General features: G+C 28.5%; 3 protein-coding genes across 3 annotated transcripts; all 3 read right to left on the bottom strand.

The window, feature by feature from the left end:
* Nucleotides 1–3,608: 3,608 nt before the first annotated feature.
* Nucleotides 3,609–3,962, bottom strand: PCYB_053820 (VIR-like CYIR protein; the record flags this gene model as incomplete). Its single annotated transcript, XM_004221263.1, has 2 exons — nucleotides 3,609–3,793; nucleotides 3,836–3,962. Coding segments are annotated over 2 exons (312 nt in total), but the record flags the coding sequence as incomplete, so codon positions are not given.
* A 3,751-nt stretch (nucleotides 3,963–7,713) lies between these two features.
* PCYB_053810 (hypothetical protein) lies at nucleotides 7,714–8,139 on the bottom strand (the record flags this gene model as incomplete). Its single annotated transcript, XM_004221262.1, has 2 exons — nucleotides 7,714–8,018; nucleotides 8,064–8,139. 2 exons carry the CDS (start codon nucleotides 8,137–8,139, stop codon nucleotides 7,714–7,716), a joined length of 381 nt encoding a protein of 126 aa, XP_004221310.1.
* A 6,333-nt stretch (nucleotides 8,140–14,472) lies between these two features.
* Nucleotides 14,473–15,708, bottom strand: PCYB_053800 (PST-A protein; the record flags this gene model as incomplete). The annotated part of the gene is made up of 1 exon (XM_004221261.1): nucleotides 14,473–15,708. A coding segment is annotated over one exon (1,236 nt), but the record flags the coding sequence as incomplete, so codon positions are not given.
* Nucleotides 15,709–20,327: the final 4,619 nt, after the last annotated feature.

Raw genomic sequence — 20,327 nt, 5'->3', positions numbered from 1 at the left:
GTGAAAATATATTAATCATGCTAGGCGTATAATTTTCCATATAAAGTGAATTATTTTACGAACAATTAAAATTTTATAAAATTGTAAGGTGTAAATATGTTATATATGCTTCTATTAATAATATATAGTATTACAAATTTCATTTTAATTTTTGTGTATATATATTTTAAATGCGCGTTTATAGCTTTCATAATAATATGTAGCATTTTGATAAATTATATATATATAAGTATTTTTCGTTACAAAAAAAATGAGTATTTTTATTTAATCATATAATCCCCTTTGAGGTTCAAAATAATAGCACTCTTATAATTCTTATTTTCTTTCCTGTCGTAATAAAAAAAATTAATTCATAATTATTTTTACATTTTAAGAAAAACTTACCTATATATTTTAAAATTTAGTGAAGATGACAAATTTGGATATGCTTATATAATATGCATAACAAATAAATTGTTCAGGACTATAAAAAAGGGATTCTCTATTACAAATTTTTACTATCTGTTTTATTCTTACTTCCACAAATTTTTGAGCTTTATACATCTATTAAATGCCATCCATCTTATCTGCTAAGGCAAATTAGGTAGAATGTAACCAAAATATCATTTGACTTAAAGCAGTGAAAGTATTTGTTTATATATAACGTCTTTAATAAAGTTATTCAATAACAATTATAGAATACATGAAAAATTATTACTATTTTTATGATGGGAAAGTCCAAAAATATTCTTATATTTTTATATAAAAGGATAAAAAAGTAAACTGAAATGTTCGCTTCGGTTTAATTAAAAAAAATGGTGCTATTTTCCCCAGTACAATAAAAAATAGCAAGTTTATGTAATATTGTAAATATATATATCCTACTGTTAATTTTTATTTATAATATTTATTTTATTGCCAACTTGTGCTGATATAAAGTACAATATTAATATTATATATATTTTACAGTTTATCTTGTATTATGTGATATTTCATTTTTTCTTTTCATATACCTTGACAATTTTGTTCCTAAATAATCACGTTTTATTCAGATAAATAATAGTATAAAAAATAAAAAATTGTATATTTTTTTATAATGATATCTTTTACAATATATAAAATAAGTATTTCTTTTACATAATTCACTCTTGGTACGAACCGCCTGTTACCAACTTAGTCTATTTTATCACACAATTTTCCTTAAAAAATACACAAATATGTAATAAAATAAAGTATAAAATTAGTAAGTCATCATTATACACATTATCGTAAAATAAGAAAAGGCATATCCTTATTGTACAATCATTTTTATCATAATAAATATGCATATCAAACGGTGCATGCATTGGCAATTACTGATTTTCCTCCTAACACATAACTGTCATAAATTTGAACTGTTTCAGAACAGAATATTTCAAATAAAACAGAAAATTTAGGAATTAATAATAAACATTTTTGAATTTTGTATATTCCATTATATTTCCATTTTATCTTTTGAATAAATTCAAATTTGATTATTGATTCTTTTCTCGTTAGAACTTTGCATGCGCTTAAATAGAACACTTAGCTTATAAGTAAAAAGCAAAACACAACAGCATATGTATCGTCGATAAAAAAACGTATTCATTAAAATATACCTATCCAATTTTTTTGCTTCTCAAGCATGTCCACATAAAACATAAATAGGTTTATTCTTCTGAACAAAATAATGCAGCTGTATAAGGAGCAAATTTTCTCAGTTTAGTATACGTGGTACCTCGTTTAAAGTATATATATATGTAATATATCCTGCATATAACCCAATTTTTTTTTGTAGCCATTTGAAATAATGCGCTTATACAAAGATCATCATCATATAAGCACCACAAGCAAATGAATGCAATAATTACCTACTTAGTTATCATATTAAAATGTGTTTTGATCAATTTAACACTCAAATATATTAAATTATGCTCATATAAACATTCGCATGGTTCGCCATGCACAAGTTTTTCTCACAATATCTAGATGATTCACATAATCAACAACAAAAAAAAATACTAGTTCTATTAATGAATAACAAAAAAACAATTACATTAATGGAGTAGTCAAATGTCCACAAAAAAAATTATTTTTTTATAATATATATAATGCCCTAAATATAATACACAACTATATAAGAACAAAACAATTAAAATAAATAAAAACGAAATGTTTAAAGCAAATATTTATATTTATTCGTATAAAATTGCATGTGTATATATTGTATGCACATATGTTAGTGCTTATCGTATTTGTATGCAATTCACCTCTTCGCTCTCGTGCATTTCAAGTAATCCTCGCAAAATGGCATATTCTTCAGTAAATTTCTACACAAAATTTTTCATTATCGTATCCTTAGAAAGCGTTTATTCAATTCCACAGATATATTTTCTTATACCTATATCTTTAATTATCAAATTATACCCTCCACATATATTAAAAAAAAGTAATTCGTATCACCATTCTGACTCTATATTTTTTTAAGCGATGAAACATTTTGAGTTTAAACAGTATATTTACTTCTACAAAGATCAAATTATATATAAAATTTATTTATTTGCAGTGTACGTATAGTGTTCATGAGTTCATTCTCTTTAAATATTCATATAACATGTTACAAGTTCTAGTTACTATTAAACCACATAAATGCTCGTATAATTTTCTCTTTTTCATTGTTTTTCTCTTTAATCATTTTTGCATCCTTTGCATTTCTTGGTTTTGTATTTGTTCATCCTCTAAGTATAATGAGAGTTACTCGTACAACGTGAACATTATTTTTATTTCGTTTCGCTATCATAAATAATCTCACATAATGTACATTTTTACTCTTCATAATTTTCCGTGGGCTGATATGACAAATTCACTTCCTGCAATAGTGGATCCATAAATGCTCGTACTCTGCCATTTACTATTTCCTTTGCACAAAGATCAGCCTCATAATTATTATATGCACGGGATCTTCGTTTCCTCCTAGGTAATACTGATTCTGCTGCTGGCTTAATAGACTAATATACAAATAAAAAATATAAATTAAAAAATATGAGTGAACATATATTCTTTAAAATCACACATTTTAAAGCAATATAAGTCATAATTACTTTTATGATTTTCTTATATTTTAAAACTACATCTATTTTTACCTTATAGTAATGATACGCGACGATGATTACTAGAATCATTGAAAAAGCTATAAATGAGTAACGAAGATACTTTGATTTCAACGTTGCATGGGTTGTATCCAAAAAATTATGGGAAGGCGTGTTGATATTATAGGATGTAGGTTCTGAAGTATCAGGAAAAATCTCTGTATCTTCGCTTCTAACACGCGATAATTGACGTCGCTCAGAATCAAGACCATACGGTCTCGAAGGAAATCTATATTTCACCCCTCTAGCATCTGCTGTTCTTCTGCGTTCTCCTAATCCTCCATACCCTGGAACTCTCCTTCTTTCCAGTTCTACATTTTTTCTGCCACTACGATCTCTGGGTACAAAATAACTTCTAAAATTATATCCTCCATATTCATCTTCTTCTTCTTCTTCGAATTCAGCTTCTTCAACTTCACCTTCTTCAACTTCATCTTCTTCATCTCCAGATTCTAATCGCACATCATGTTCAACCACGTCCGATCTTGATCCTGCTTCATCTTCAGATCCTGAATCTTCTAATTCTGTATGTTCTTCAGAAGTTCCATGTTCTATGTGTTCAGGAGTTCTAGGTTCTATGGTTTTACAATGTTCTACTAACGGTAAGAGGCTACTGGGATCATACTTATCATTACAATCAAAGTAATCTGGAATACTAGAAATAGAAAGGAATTTATGACAAATATTACCTTTGTAAGCTTTATATAATGAATTGATATGATTAATGTATGCAAAATACTTATTGCATTCACCTTGTTTCATGTCTCCCATACTCGTTTTAATGCTATCATATTTTTTAAAATAAGTGAATAACATTTTCCTTTCTTCAAATCCTTTAAACTAACACCTACGTCATGACCTAAATTACACTTATTTCCATTAATTTTTTTTACTAACATTCTGTCCCACCTTAATAATATCTGTAGCAAAAGGTATATTATTAATATTGGTTGTGGTTTTCTTATGTATTCCCCCTATTTTTTCATATAACCAATGGGTTAAATAAGCACAGCGATCATCACGAGTGTTTTCATCCTCTATTTTAGCTATTTCTTCTAAAAAATATACTAGTTTGTTGCAAATATTTTGAACGCTTCCATTTTCTATCTTGTCATGCTTTTGCAAAACATTACATTCAGATTCAAAACTAGATTTGACATGTTCCTTTGAAAATAAATCTTCATATATATTGTTAAGATCTAAATGATTCGCAGCAGCATTCTAAAAATAATAACAGAAAAGTTATTACGTAAGTTTAGTAAAATTGTCATTCTAACAAGAAACATTTCTCTTATGTTCCAAGAGAAACACAACATATTAACTGCAAGGTGTTCATAATATTTTAAACGTATATATATAACAATTTTTCCTTACCCCTCTCGTCATTCTTTTTTTGCAGTATTAAATTTTAAAGAAGTATTAAATTTTAACTATAAGTATTAATATGTAGAAGTTAGAATATTTAAGAAATCTATGGATATTTTTACACAACCCTTCATAGAATTCTTAGAATCATCTGAGGAAGTATTTCCGTGAAGTTGCTTCTTATTTGATAATATTTTCTCAATAAATTTCATTATGTGTCGTTTGCATAAAACAAGGTACAACTTTTAATTATCACAGAAACAGCAGACGGTACAACAATTTTAAAATTCAAACTCATTCAAACAATACGGTGATTTATAAAATATTTAATTATTCATATTTAGTATAATTATACCTATGATACATAGATAAATAAATATATAAATTGTTTAATTTTATGTAAAAAAAAAACTTTTATTTGTATAACGAAATATTTATTTAAAGATTTGCCTGATTTCTTGAAAAGATTCTTTTTAGAGATAATTGCACTTGTTCCTGATAAAAAAGTTTTTATTTATCTATAACACAACGTGGCTACCTTACTAAAAATTAGTTTGCTCTATAATTTGAAATATATATTTTCCCTTTTGAAGATATAACAAAATGATGTTATGCAATTATCAAACCCATTAACTAAAAATATGTTAAAAAAGAGAAATCGTTAAGAACCACGCGCACATATAACATGAAAAACAAACGTTATTGGATAATATTTAAAAAAATATATCATTAGAAATTTTTTGTTTTAATAATTCCACATTTAATTTTTGTATTCTACAAAATTATCTAGATAATAAAGTGTCATAAATTGTAGCGTCTTTTTTCTTCTTCCTTTTAATATTCTGAAAAACTAAGTTTTACCTTTTTTTTTTTAATATTTCCATGGTCCCCAAATAATATGCATGACTTCCGTCCATTAGTAACATTAAAAATGAAAATCTATATTATAATTATAAAAACTCAGCACCTTATTTTTTTTCTAAAAAAGGATTTAAAACGTTTAGGGAAAGACTATTGCTTACATTTTTTACATAATAAAAAATGTTCTTACAATTTTTAGAACTTACAGAGAGCCATAATGGGTTTAATGTATCAATTTATATTACGAGCGCATTATTTTATTGCATTTATATTATTTTTAATAGAAAGAATAATAATTCTGAAAAAATATTTTTCGATGTTATGCATCTAGCTTTTTTAAGGTGTTTTTTTTATTTCTTCTTTTCGCCACCTCGATAACCAAACATGACATGCTACTTAAAAAAATGGAGAGAGTAGTAATAATGAATAATAATTGATCCGTTCTGTTAGCCTAATACTACCATTTGACGTTTTGTATGAATTAAAAATTTTAAACACTTCATACAATTATATGTCCACATTTAAATTGCAGTAAATATCTCACATACCTGATTAGATTTGTCGTGATAATAACGCATAGAAATTAATTACTACATGTGGAAAATTCGTATAAAAAAAGTGTGTGTTTGTTTATCAGGAAGCTATTTACAAGGACGGAATATGGTAAAATAATTTTACATTTATCTTTCCTTTTTAATATCGAAATAATTTTTTTTCTATATCGAAAAGTATCACACCTTAAATGCTTTTTTGAAATTATAAAGACGTAAATGGTAAAAATAACATGCATTTTTGCAAAAAGAGATTATCATTTAGACCTTTAATTTGTTATTATTTCCTGATGAGTAAATTTACATGATCAACATTAAAACAAAGCATTACAACTATAATGGGGAAAACATCTAGTCGCATATTGTTCTTATAAAAGTACGCGAAAAGTCCACATAAATGGCAAATACGTTTATGAAACAGTAACGTATTTGCTCATATACTAATCATATACTAAAAAAAAAAAAAAAAAAAAATAATGCTGTCAAAAATTTTTAATTCCGGCGTGTAAATATAAATGAGAATATAAACGAAGCACGTTTTAAAATAAAAAATAAAAGGTTTTAAGTCATTAAAGGAACATAAGAATTTTCTGCACTTTCAATGATTATTTCATTTTCGCATTTCAATGTAGACAATAGCTTAAAGGGGTTATATTTTCTGTTGCATTCAAAATGCTTAGGACAAAAATTCCAATATTACCGCGATAAAAATATATGCAACATTTCCATATGTATTTTTCGTATAATTTGTAAATATAACTAAGATATTCACAGAACGCCTTCTTTTCACTCACATTAGAATTATGTTTAGTCTTGATGCTTTCATGATTCTTAAAATAGTCATGCAAGTATTTTTCTTTCTCCCACTGATTGTGAGTGCCATCAAAATAGAAGAAACATGGCTTTCCTTCTAATTCGGAAGTGTTAATATTATGCATTATTTTATTAAGTTCGTTTATTATGGTACTTTTTTAGTATCATCCAAGGTGGTAAAGATTTTCGTATATTTTCATATGTCCAGTGTGTAAAATAAGAACAGCGATTTTGTTGATTTTTTCCTTCACTCGCAGTGATATATATTTTTTTTTTCATATTTCTTGTGAATTTTTCACAAAAATGTGTAATATCATCTTTTTCTTTTCCATTTTCAGGCTTAAAAGTATTTTTACAATCTCCTTTGTAACCATTTAGGTCATCCGTTTTGTCAAATTCTGCATATATGGTATTAGAAGGTAAATCTTCTAAAATGGTTTTTTGAATAAATAAAAGGAAAATATGTTATATACGCAGATAAAAATTGCCTAAAGAGTTAAAATTGTATATTTTTGTTGATAAAGTAGCATCCAAATAAATATTCCTTTAATTATTTTACATTATGCTCTTACCTTGATCTCTTCTTTATTCGTCAAAGGTTCTATTACTTTTTCGACAGTATTCTTAAATTGTTTTCCTGATGAATGTGCCGTTACATTTGCCGCATTGAATAATGATTTTATTTCTTTCCCAGGACACGCTTTTTCTAATGATGACAAATCATCATCTTTAAATTTTTTTTTGAAATGATTTATTTCAAGGCAATAATGCTCAGTCAGTTTCAAATGCTGATGCAATTGCATAATTCTATATAAATGAAAAAAGTTCTTAATATATTCACAATGTTTACCCTTATTATCACTATCTTCCTCACTCAACAAATTCTTTAAAGAATCGTAATATTCAACAAAATCATATAACACTTTCTTATTTTTACCGATCTTTTAGTGCATATTTCATTTGTACCACTAGCGCAATTAATTTTTTTTAAAAAAATTGTCTAACATATTATAAATGTCATTAATGCAAAAGTAACTGGGATTAATTTTAACAATTACGCCATAGAGCCAGTAAGTCAAATAACAACAACACTTATCATTCTTTTTATTTAATAAAGGACATATACCATTCCAATTACTAACTATATTTTCAAGGGGTTTACAAAGATAATGAATCTTTAGATCACTTTTACCGGTACAGCTTACAGAAGTTGTGTCTTTATCATCCCAATAGTTTTTTAAAATATTATAAAATTTATGTAGGTCCGAATTTTCCAAAATATCTTTCTATGAATAACAACAAAAATGTATTAAAAAAAAATAAAAACTTAACATTTCATCAACATAAAAAGTAATGTTATCTTTATTACTGAGAAGATATGTAAAATTTTTAATAATAAACATTTTTATAAAAATATAAAAACGTACTTTTCCTACAAACTTATAGAGAATAAAATTTTCTACACTTTCCGCCATCTTAACTAAGTATTAAATATGACGTTTGCAAGTGTAGATATAAATGTAAATAAAACTAACGTAATATAATTCATCAATAATTTGAATATTTCTTTTTCCTTAATATAAGAATAAATATTTCTCTTAATGTATTGTGTAATTTGCTCATCTTTGTCGTTAAATCGTTGCAGTTGTATTGGATTCTATAAACATAATTGCAAAAATAAACTAAATGGAAATTATGTGTACAAAAAGAAAGGAAAAATATAAGCAGATAATATACTACTCATTTTACAAAATGATAATTTATACCATTTAAAATTTTATTAGCAAACTGCTTCATAGAACAAATAAATATTATTATGAGTGTCTAATGTGTATAACTTTGAGTGACATGTTTTTCCCTTTTAATCCTAATTTGGATTTAGAATATTACTCAAATTTAATATGTTAACCTTGAGAAATGAATTCCTTTTATTTTTTATTTTTTAACTACAATAATGTTCACTGAATGATACTGATTAAAATTTAGTAGAGCAAATGTTGCCATATAAATTGATTGTTCTTCTAAAGATGATGTATTCGAAAATTTACATAAATTAAAAAAAAAAATTAAATGTGTATAAGTGCGAAAAATAAAATTTAAACATCATATGGATAACTCTGTTTATATTAGATTTAAAAATTCATAAATCGTCTTTTCATAATTAGGAAACAATTTTTACCATCTCTCTCATTTTTTTTTAATACTCAAAAATAACGTTCTTTTTTTTTTTTATTAAAAATTGACTACATAATACAATGTATTTTTTTAAAATTAAATATAACCATCTGTGAAAGTACCAAATAAATGTACACGTCTTTATGGGTGTGCAAATATAAAAAGAAACGCAGCAAAGTTATTTTAAAAAGCATGCATAAAATAAATACATAAATGGATGTATTGATAACATATCCTTGCACATATAACAAATAGAATTATGTGAGTTCTTCATAAAAAAAAAAAAATTATGTAGTCCTCTTTAATCGTACATATGTTCTATATGCACATCATTAATTCTGTATGCGTTCTTCAAAAATATTTATTAAAATCAGGTTGTTCAATGACAAATGGAAACTGGCACATGATATGCACACACTCTCGACGTGTACCTTTCAAAAGGGTATTAAGAAAAATAGGAATTATTTATAGGCATTTTTCTACTTGGCTAAAATTTTAAGAACTCGAAAAATATAAATAAAGCATCAAGAAGTTTTTATAAATTAAACAACATTAGGGCACTATCTTTTATCACCATTTTAACATCTACAAAAAATAAAATAAAAGTTATAAGTATATTCTGGAAGTATCATATGTAGCACTAACACTATCCTATTACACTTGCAGTTACACTTTTAATACAATAAAACGTTTGCATCACCACATTTTTTATTTATTGAAATAATTTTATTTCTTCCTTTTTAAAACATTTTTGCTAAAATATAATCGCTAAATGGCAATTGGTGTAATCTAGATTAAAATTAATTGAATAGAATCGAATCGAATTGCATTTTGCATACATGTTAAAAGGAAATATAAAAAAAGAGATAATCAAATAATTATAGGGTTCGTAAAATCTTTTGACGATGCAATTATAATTAAAAAAGAGCTTTATTAATAAATATTTTTCACGCTAAAAATGGCAACACTCTAATCGTATTGTCTAGGAAATACTTTTTATATATTATGAAGATAATTTCACGTTAATCACGAAGTATTATTTTTAACAGTTATACTTTGTCTATTATTTTAATTCGTGTAAATGGATTATGTTAACGTTGGTAAGAAGCGTACACATTATTGCAAACGCTTAAGAGAACTAATCAATGCTATGTCGATTCTGTGTTAATTCAATTTTTTACAACAAGTGATTATTCATGTCACAGAAACATTGTTTCATTTTTGTAGGCCAACTATTTTTGCGTAAAATTAATCCGAAAAAACATTGAGGATAATTTAGAAAGTACCTTAATACAAATCACAATTTACACATTTTGAAATTACAAAAAATATGCTATGTTCCTTCTGTAACATATCAACCGAATTGTTGAATGTTCACATCAATCTAAAATTTTAAAGAATGATATTTTATCATATAATATTATATTTTGCCAAATGTGCTATAGCAAATAATTATTATTCTATCCTTTTATACAATTAAAAATGTTGATTTAATTTACCCTTAAGTGTACTAATTTAATTAGGAATTAGCTTATGAAAGCATTTTACTAATAAATATTTGCTGATTTTATTTCTACAAACAATCTATAATATATAAATATGTTATATTCTCGTGTTTTATATATATAATTATTTATATAAGACATTATAATTTTTTTTTTTTTTTATTTCACATATCTTAAAATAACATGGAGGATGGCAGTGATGAAGAAGACATTATATGTATGAAAGACATGGATGGAGAGCCTAAAATAACAAAAAAGGAAGGCAAGAATTTTTTTACTGCAGAAATTATATATATATATTATCATTTTTATATTGCATTAATTTTGAAACATGTAAATTATTTACTAAAGATAAACATTAATAAAACCTTAAGTTTTATATACTCTGTTATTATTAGTACAAATCATCGAGTAATTCTTTTAATTCTATATATGACGACTATAATGTTGATGAAAAAGGTCGTGGTGGGGACAGATGCAACTCCATTTACACTTATGATGGAGACAACACTTTTGGCGGTAATTTTATTTGTAAAAGACTTTTACGAAATTTAACCATTTTTTTAACAATGGGGACTAATTATGAACAAGATAAAAATAAACGTTGTAGATATTTGAACATTTGGCTAAATGATCAACGAGTAAATAACGAGATTGATTGTAATATTATTAATTGCATCTTATATGGACGGGAAAATATTTATGAAATTGAATGTAAATTAGATAGATATAAAAATGGTGAATCATGTATTAATAATACCGATTTAGATATCATAAATAATTTACTTTGTTTCTTTGAAAACATTGATTTTGTTAAAAATGGACTTCGAGAAAAAGATGATAATGTAAATTATAATGGTTCTAAAAGGGATCTTATAAATTTTGCTATAATATATAATAATAATATAAGTGTGTATATGAATCAGAAAATAAAACTTTGTGTAAAGAATTAAAAAAATTCTATAACTTATATAAAAAAGAAGTGTTACGTATACATAAAAATTTTAAAAAAAAATTCCCAACTTTGTGTCTCCCACCAAACAAGGACCAAGACATAGAACATTCGAATTATGTATGTAAAATGGAATCACAAAAAAAAAAAAACTATAAATGAAGCTAGTCATGCATTAATATCATCACCAGTTATAGTTATAATTCCAGGATCAATCGGAGCATTGGGGAGGAATTTCTTTTATTTCATTCTTATTATATAAAGTTATTAACCATTGCACTTAAAAATATAGTACCTTTTAAGATTTACAATAAAAAAATATACATAAAAAAGTGATTGTTATTATGTCTTTATATGCATAATTTACTTTTCTTAATATTAGTACACCTCCGTGATTTCATGGTTACGTCCTGGAGATAGCAGAAATAAAGGCATGCGCAGAAATAGGGAAAAAGAAAGAAGGAATTTCACGTGCACTTCTGACGCAGATAGGATGTACTCTCATAACAAGAGTTATCATGTACAATACCGTCCTTCAAATAAGAAGTGATATTACATGCAGGATGCGCTACACTATAACAGTGCTGTTGTACTTTATTTTATCATCATAGTGTAACCAGATCAGTTTTATTTCGCTCTGATAATTTTATCTCCTTTGAGAAGACGCATATAAAGCCTCAAAAAATAACAGTGCCTATTATAATGACATACATATATTTCTGCACATATGCAATATAACCGTTTCAGTTATATATATGTCTATTACATTGATGTAACAACATTTCGTAGTTTCATGTATAAATGTGAAAAGGGAATACAAAGGACGAACGGAATAACGGAAGAACGGAAGAACGGTGCGCAAATAAATGTGCATACGGATAAATCCAAGAGAATGTTATAAATTACAAGGCAACGAGCCATTTTAAAGCGAGTGACAATGGTGCATGCCCCATATCATTCCTTTTTAATGATGGGAGAATTAACAGTAAAAAGGTGCAATTTAGTACACGTAAAAATGCAGTGAAACTTATTTTGAAAAATTAAATATATCAAAAATGAATTATTCACAAATGGACTATCGATCACTTATAACAGTTCAGTGGGTACCTTAACTGTTCGTTTAAAAAAAATAGGTAACTAACTTAAAAACAATTTTTATATCACTAATATAGTCATGATGCATTTTTCACATTACGTTGTACAGCGCCTTGTTAACGCTTATGGTGCTAACAAAATTGAGGTCATAAAAGTAATGCACAGCTTGCACATATCTAATTGCAAGGTAGCAGAATGTTAAGTGTACATTAAGCAACAAAATTGTGTACTTCACCTGTTAAGTACACTAAATATAATTTTTTATATCTTATTAATTTGTCCATATTGCTCCTTTTTTTTTTTTTGTAATTTTTAATTAACTAAACCTTTTTAATCTTATTGTTTTTAATACCATTTTAAAGTATCATACTTTTTTATAAATGAGCCACTTTGTTGGGTCTCCATTGGAGTCCAGATTCACGCGCGTTTAAAAAGAACAAGTCGTGTGTTCAATGCGTCGAAGTAAACCAAAATAACGGAACTGTGCAACCTAACCGTTCTCCGTCTTAGCTTTACATTTCTCCACGCCATATGCTAAATGGGCCTCCTGTGTAAACATAATTTTCGCGTGAAACACTGTTAATTCATTTCTACGCTACTGAGGAGGGGGGATTCAGGAAGCTCGCTCTCATCATTCACTCCTAAAAAGGTAGATCACAATGGTAATGTAATTAAATCCCTCAAAGATGAACCTTTTAATTCAGACAAATATCTTCTCCCCTTATTTAAAAGCACAGTCCATTTGGAAAACAAAATAAACTGTTTAATTCTTTAACAAGCATTAAAAAAAAATTCAGTAGGGATGGACAAACATTACAACCACTCTTTGTGTTATCTGTCTTGTGGAGCAAATAAGGCTTGTGCAAAGACGAATATAGTTATATTTTAAAAATGTGATGACACTTTTGCAAGACCTGCATCGAATGGCCAATCGATGCCGCTACAACTCGTTACCCTTATTTTGCCGGAGATGCCAAGTTTACCATTATGAAAAGAATAATCTACTTTAAGTGTTAATACATAAATGAGTTTCCCTCTTTAGTTGAATGCGCTAGTGTTATAGGCAGCCATTGCTATATGGTGACGCAGTACTTAGAGGGGATCTAAAAATAGAGGTAAAACACAGTAAATTGAACCGCTTCCACACACTTTGTCTGACTTACTGAAATGTAAGAAGCGCACCAACAAGCCGCACAACAAAACATGCTTAATTACAGAAACAAAAATTAACTTCTATCTCCGTATGGTGCTCTATAAAACCTCGGGCACGACAAAGTAGGGACATCGCAAAAGCTATGATTGATCAGGTCAACTCCACTGAACATATAAAGCGAACACCGAATTGTATAATTAACATTTAGAACTAACAATTCAGCACTCCCACTGTGCGTCCCTCATTAGCGTTTCCTTTACACATTTCGGATGTGTCTGAGATACATCACCGAACAGTGCTAGTATAACACACTTTGTAACATCCACCGATTGGTAAAAATGTAAAAAGGAAGATGTGCACATGTGGCACCACACCTATCTGTAAATTCTTCTGACGTATTTTGCTTCATCCACGAAATGTGAACTAGAAAGCATAAAACAATGAGCCAAACAGTAGAAGCTTTACTGCCACGCTACTGTTACTTCCCCCCCATCTTCAAATGGACTTCTTCCCTTTTAACAGTTCTCATTTTAACGTGAAAGTTAAAGTGCCAGGAAAATAACCTCCAACACACATCTTAAAAAAATATATGTGCCAATCGGAAGATTATCTTTTTAATACATACAATGAAGAGCTTGCAAATGAGCATAAAAAAAAATAATACACAATTAAATGATCAACACTAGTCAACATAAAAAAAAAAAAAAAAACGAGTTACACAGAATGTCACTCCCGGGGTGGACACACATTCGCGTTATTATGGATACCCCTGTGTTAGTAACAAATCGATGCATATTTTCTCAAAAAAGAAACATGTGCATTTCTTTCCTCAGAGAGAAACACTTCCTGAGCTAACCATCTCAGATGAGTTGCTCACCTCAGATGAGTTGCTCACCTCAGATGCGCTGCTCACCTCAGATGCGCTGCTCACCTCAGATGCGCTGCTCACCTTAGATGCGCTGCTCACCTCAGACACGTTGCTCCCCTTCGACGTGCTGCCCACTTCTGACGACAGACCCATAATCCAATCCATGATCTTCTTCGAAACCTTCTCATTTCCGGGCTCCCAAATGACGGTATGCTCCATATCATCCAATGTGTGCATTTCTTTATTGTTTACATCGAGTCGGTTGTAGAACGATAGGGATCCGTCATAGTAGCACAAAATGTCCTTCTTAGAATGAATAATCAGCACAGGAATGTCTTTAGGCATGTGTTTTATGTCATTGTCTAAGTTGTCGATTGTTCTCAAAAGCTCATAGCCCAATTTACACGTGACTGCCTCCTTAGGTCGATTTTTATCATACTCAATAAAATATTTAACATAAGGATACATTTTATACGGATACTTGCTAATAAGTCTCACCCTTGGAAACCAATCAGCAATGAACTTTGACAATGGGAGTAAAACGCACTGAAATAAAAACGAATTTTTGGATGGTAGCTTCTCAACAGTTATCATCGGAGAGATGGAGATGCACCCGCTGATGTTTAGTCCTGTATTTTCTATTTGTGACTTTCCTAATATTTGTAGCATCCTTAAAGCGACACTTCCCCCCATAGATAAACCGACTACGTAAGTGGGCAGAGGCTTCCTCCCACATATCTTGTCATCTCGAAATGACAAACTATCTCCCCCATCATCAACATTAGAACCATTTAAGCTATCCTGAATATTCCTAATATATTGCATTACATCATAGGCGAAATCGTCAAAATCTTTTACATTATAGCTGAGCTTCTCAAAGCCATCTGATAAACCGTGTCCTTGTAAATCTAATCCAAAAACGGAATACCCATGTTTATTAAAATATTCTACCCAGCTATCTTCATAAAGGTAGTAATTATTTTCATCCTTCACTATAACGTTATCGTCGCTTACTACCTCTACATTGGGTCTTAAAAAGTTTAGTCTCGCGTGACATTTAATTCCATGAATTAGTATTATAATGCCTATGGCGTTTTTTACTAACCATGCGTAACTTCTTAATAGTAACCCATCCTTATTAAAAAATGAATCATGCTTTGGTGCCCCATCAAGCCGAGTTCCCCTCAAGCATATTTCTTCATCGCGCGATTCCTTTTCGGCCATTATATGAGGTAAAAAAAAAAATAAGACTACCTAAAATTAAAAAAAGGGGAAGCACAATAAGGAGCAACAAATAAGGCTTACTCCTTTGAGCAAAGTCAATTTAGTCAAGCATCACTTAAATGCGCTCCTCTGCAAAAGTGTTTTAAAAACAGAATTACAAAATTAACCATGTAACGTGTGTACGAAAAAATAAAATTATAAGGACAAACTGGCACATTAAACAAAACAAAAAAAAAAAAAAAATTCAGTTCATCATAAAATGAAAAAACAAACGAGAAGTAATTAACAAAAATGGACAAAAAATAAAAGAAATGCAACTTCGTATAACGTCAAGGGAGATCCTCAAAGGAGTGTAAATATATACTTAATAAAATAGTCATACTTAAAAAAGGGATCCTTTTTTTCTGGGATGGGAGATACAACTGGAATTACGCTGCTACCCAGTTCTATTTTTAATAATCACCCAATTGGTGTTGCTTAGTAAAGGGTAAAAATGGAGTACCTTTTTATTATCTCAGCCCTCTTGAAATTTCTCCACAATATTTCCTTTACTTGAATAACTCCACTGATCACTTCTCTAAATGTGGAACTTTTATTTCGTTCTCTTTCACTGTTTTTAGGGTGGCGAATATTGGTTAACACAGCTACGTACTAGGACGACGGCCTAACACATCACATACACGTTGCTTTGCCTCCCCGGTCGCAGAAAGAAATTCATGCATCTACTCCTACAGTATTATTTTGTTCGCAAGGTAAAAAATGCTTCCCTCAAGAAAAATCTATATTTTAAAAATGCAAAATTTTGATATTTACGCAAGAGTGGACATTCACATGGGGCTCTACAAAGATCGTATTCTAATTATATACCCTATTGGCAAAGAGGTTGAGCATTCGTTATGCAAATGCAGCAAAGATGATGTTAATTACTCGGACTGATCTTAAATAAAGAACGAAATTGGTCAAAAAACACACGTAGTAAGTAGAGGACTCCTCATGGATAGTTAACATAGAAAAAAGGAATTGTTAATTTTGTTCTTATTGTACCATTAAACCACTACAAAATGGCAATTTATCCCTCCTTTTAACGTTTAATACAAATCGCAGATATGTAGATATTTTATACGTACATTGCTGCTCCCCCTTTAAGGTGAAGAAACTTATTATTCTTGCACTTCACTATCATAATCATTAGCATTAGGATAAGTCGAAAGATGTAGGCGTCACGTTCAAATTGTAGGGGATGCGTTTTAATTTTTTTTTTTTTTTTTTTCATCAATGAGCACTTCGTTTTAGCACCGTACGGGAGCATGCGCATATTTTTTAGGCGTTGCTCTCGTCCATTTTATGTAAAAAAAAACAAAAAACACTGAACATGAAAATATTTTCATAGTGATGCCTCTGCCTATAATTACCCAACTGGATCGTTTATTTTTTTTAAAATGACATATTTTGCTAATCACAATTTGTATGAGAGTTGTGCGTGCCGACGCGTGCCTCTTGTGTTTTCTCTACTGCGACATTTAAAACCCATTAAAAAGGAACGAATTTGAACATAAGATATTTTTCGCCCTTAACTAAAAAAATGTACTTCGCAAAAAGAGGGAGATTAAAATAATGTTTTATGCTGCCAATTCATCGTTTTGTGAACCCCTCAGAATTGGTAAATATATTATGCCATCAACAAATAGAATAATGGCATTTGTTTATGGTAGCGCATCGTGCATCCTCAGTGGGCATGTTCCAAATAAATATTTTACGTCGTACAAACTGAACTCGCAAAGGACAAATTAGCCATATATACACCAATATGATCAGCAAATTAAAATAAAATAAAATATGTATAATAACACCATGTTGATTAAACTCTTTCCACCATTCGTTCGCTTAACTCACCATTTATTATTTAAAAAAATGGCAAAGATGTTTGCGTTAAGAAGAAGGTTTTCAGTCTATACGTGATGCGCTTAGGGTGGATTCTTCTCTTATTCCAAAAGGCGTACACACAATAGGAGGCTAAAGAACAGCCTCGGTTTTTTTTTTTTCTCCTTCCATAGCAGTGTGCGAAAAGGTAGTAAAGTCGTTACCAGCGCACTTCAGCTTTCACCCCTTTAACAATCTTTTTAAAACACGTTTTTTACTTTTTTTATTTTAAGCAAACTACTTTTTTACATAGCTGCTAAAATTTGACGGAAGTCTTTCACCCGCATTCCGCAGCATCGCTTCGTTATACATACGTATATAGATATATGTACAAGCATGTACTACATTTGCCTTGAATTCAAAAGATGCGTAAAGGTATGATAATCCGCATTGTGCATAATAAATATTTTAACCGAGGCAGACCGAAAATCTCCCTATAATACAATTCCGCTCTTTCTGAAAAAATTGTATATATGTGACGATGGCAAGTACCTATTTGGAAACGTTTGCCAACAGCACAACTTGGCTCTACAAGCCTTCTTTAATAATGCCCTTCATGGCAATATACATTTTATACAAATATTGTACAATTCTCAATCTACGCTCTTTTTTAGCAGTGCACAAAAGTACATTTTTCCTTTTGTCTATATTTCCCCCCACCCGTCATTCATTCCCTATTTTAATTCATATGCACGCAAAATGAACAATATTCACGGACACGGAAAAGAAACAAAACAATGCGTTGTGTGTTTAGATTTACTCACCATTTTTGGAAGAAAATTCTCCCCCCTATTTAACTCATTTATTGTACAACAAAATGACTCATAATGCAGAATAAAAATGTATTAAAAAAACGGGTATAATGCTCTGCACAGTGCTATATATTAATTTTCCCCTCTAAGTAAACAAAATAAGTGCCCCTTTTTTTTGGCTAACTTTTTACTTAAATTGCAATAAACAAAAGAAAGGCATAACTTTCCTCTTTTGTACAGACATTTTTATTTCCATTTTATTAACTACATATAAATAAGATTTAAAATAAAATGGCGAACCGTGCTGCCCCCAATATGGAAAACTTTCCAAATAACGTCCATAATTTGACTTAAAAAAAAAAAAAGCCTTTTTTTTTACATTTAATGAAAATTTTCCACGTAATGATTTTCCTTTTTTTTTTTTTTCTTTTGCGCAGAGGAATGTTACTTAAAAAAAAAACGAATAAATCTATAATGATGAGACAATGCCTAAGTAAAAACATCAAGAAAAAACAAAAAATTTATAAAGCAAAGTCATATAAAATGACTTATTACGATGAAGAGGGTAAGGTTACATTTTATTCTAATTATTATTCTCAGTCCCTACTTTTTTTTTTTTTTTTCCCATTTTAGAATTCTCCCACATTTTAGTTGAAAATATATACAATAAAATAAATATAATAATATTGAAAGATTTTTGGAAGATGCAAAATTTTGTAGAAAACGAAAAAAAATAAAAACATAAAACATAAAACTATTTTTTATAAACATTCCTCTTTAAATTCTTCTGAGTCGCGTTTGTTATTTTTCATTTTTAAAAATCACTTTAAATCTATAATTTTTTTGTTATTTTCTATTAAATTGGAACATTTTAATATAATATGGCGCGTTCATTTATCATTAAACTACCATTCTAATAACGACACATACCTAGTGTAAAAAGTGTAGTAAACTAGGTTTTCACCTTGAAAAAATTAATTTTACATGCACAAAATATATATCCTTTTTATTTAGTATCCCATAAAGCCATCAACACCACTATAATACCATTTATTATTATTTTTTAACCCATTTTACCATCCTTTAAAAGGCTATTATTTATAAAATAAAAACTCCCAAAACAAGAAATTCAAAAACAAACTCTATTTAATTTAACAAATTGGTTATGGTACTATAATAAAATAATAAAACATAAAGCCTATGGGTCCTTATTACTCTCTAAACTGCTACTCCATTAAAATTCTTTTCTTTTCTTTTTTTTTTCTTCAAAAAGAAATAATAAAATAACAATATGATAAAAAAATATACAAATTTTTAAAAAAACTCAAACTTGAATTTATAAAAAAAAAAAAGTAACAAAATTTCATGCTGAAGACATAATTAAAATAACGATTTTGATCTAATTAATTTTTTTTTAAAATTTGAAAAATTTATACATATATAGAACCTCTAGAAGCAAGCCATTGAATGGAAAATAAGAGCATTTATATCTATAGTTGAACCGTACATTACATTATTTATTATAACATTTTAATTTTCCATTATTTTCTGTGAATATTTTTAATCATCTAAATTGCGCATACTTATTTGAACATTTTCCGATGAATTTTTAATTTTGGCTTTTTTTTAGTAGATCTAATAAAAAGTAAGTAACCCCAATAATTTTAAAACTCGCCACAATTTTATTTAGTATCATTGTATTATATTATGTTACATTTTATTACGTTACATTTTATTACGTTACATTTTATTACGTTACATTGTATTACGTTACATTGTATTACGTTACATCTATTATATTATATTGTATTATTTTATTTTCTGTTTTTTTTTTTTTTTCTTTTTTTTTTTCCTCCTTATTCGACAAAAAAACACGAAATATTCTATACTGTTCCTTTTAGATCCTCCACTGAGAATATCTATCCTATTAAACAAACCCAGATCAAA

Source organism: Plasmodium cynomolgi, chromosome 5 (assembly GCF_000321355.1).
Source record: "Plasmodium cynomolgi strain B DNA, chromosome 5, whole genome shotgun sequence".
Taxonomy (NCBI): domain Eukaryota; phylum Apicomplexa; class Aconoidasida; order Haemosporida; family Plasmodiidae; genus Plasmodium; species Plasmodium cynomolgi.
This window is presented reverse-complemented; position numbering and strand designations above follow the sequence as displayed.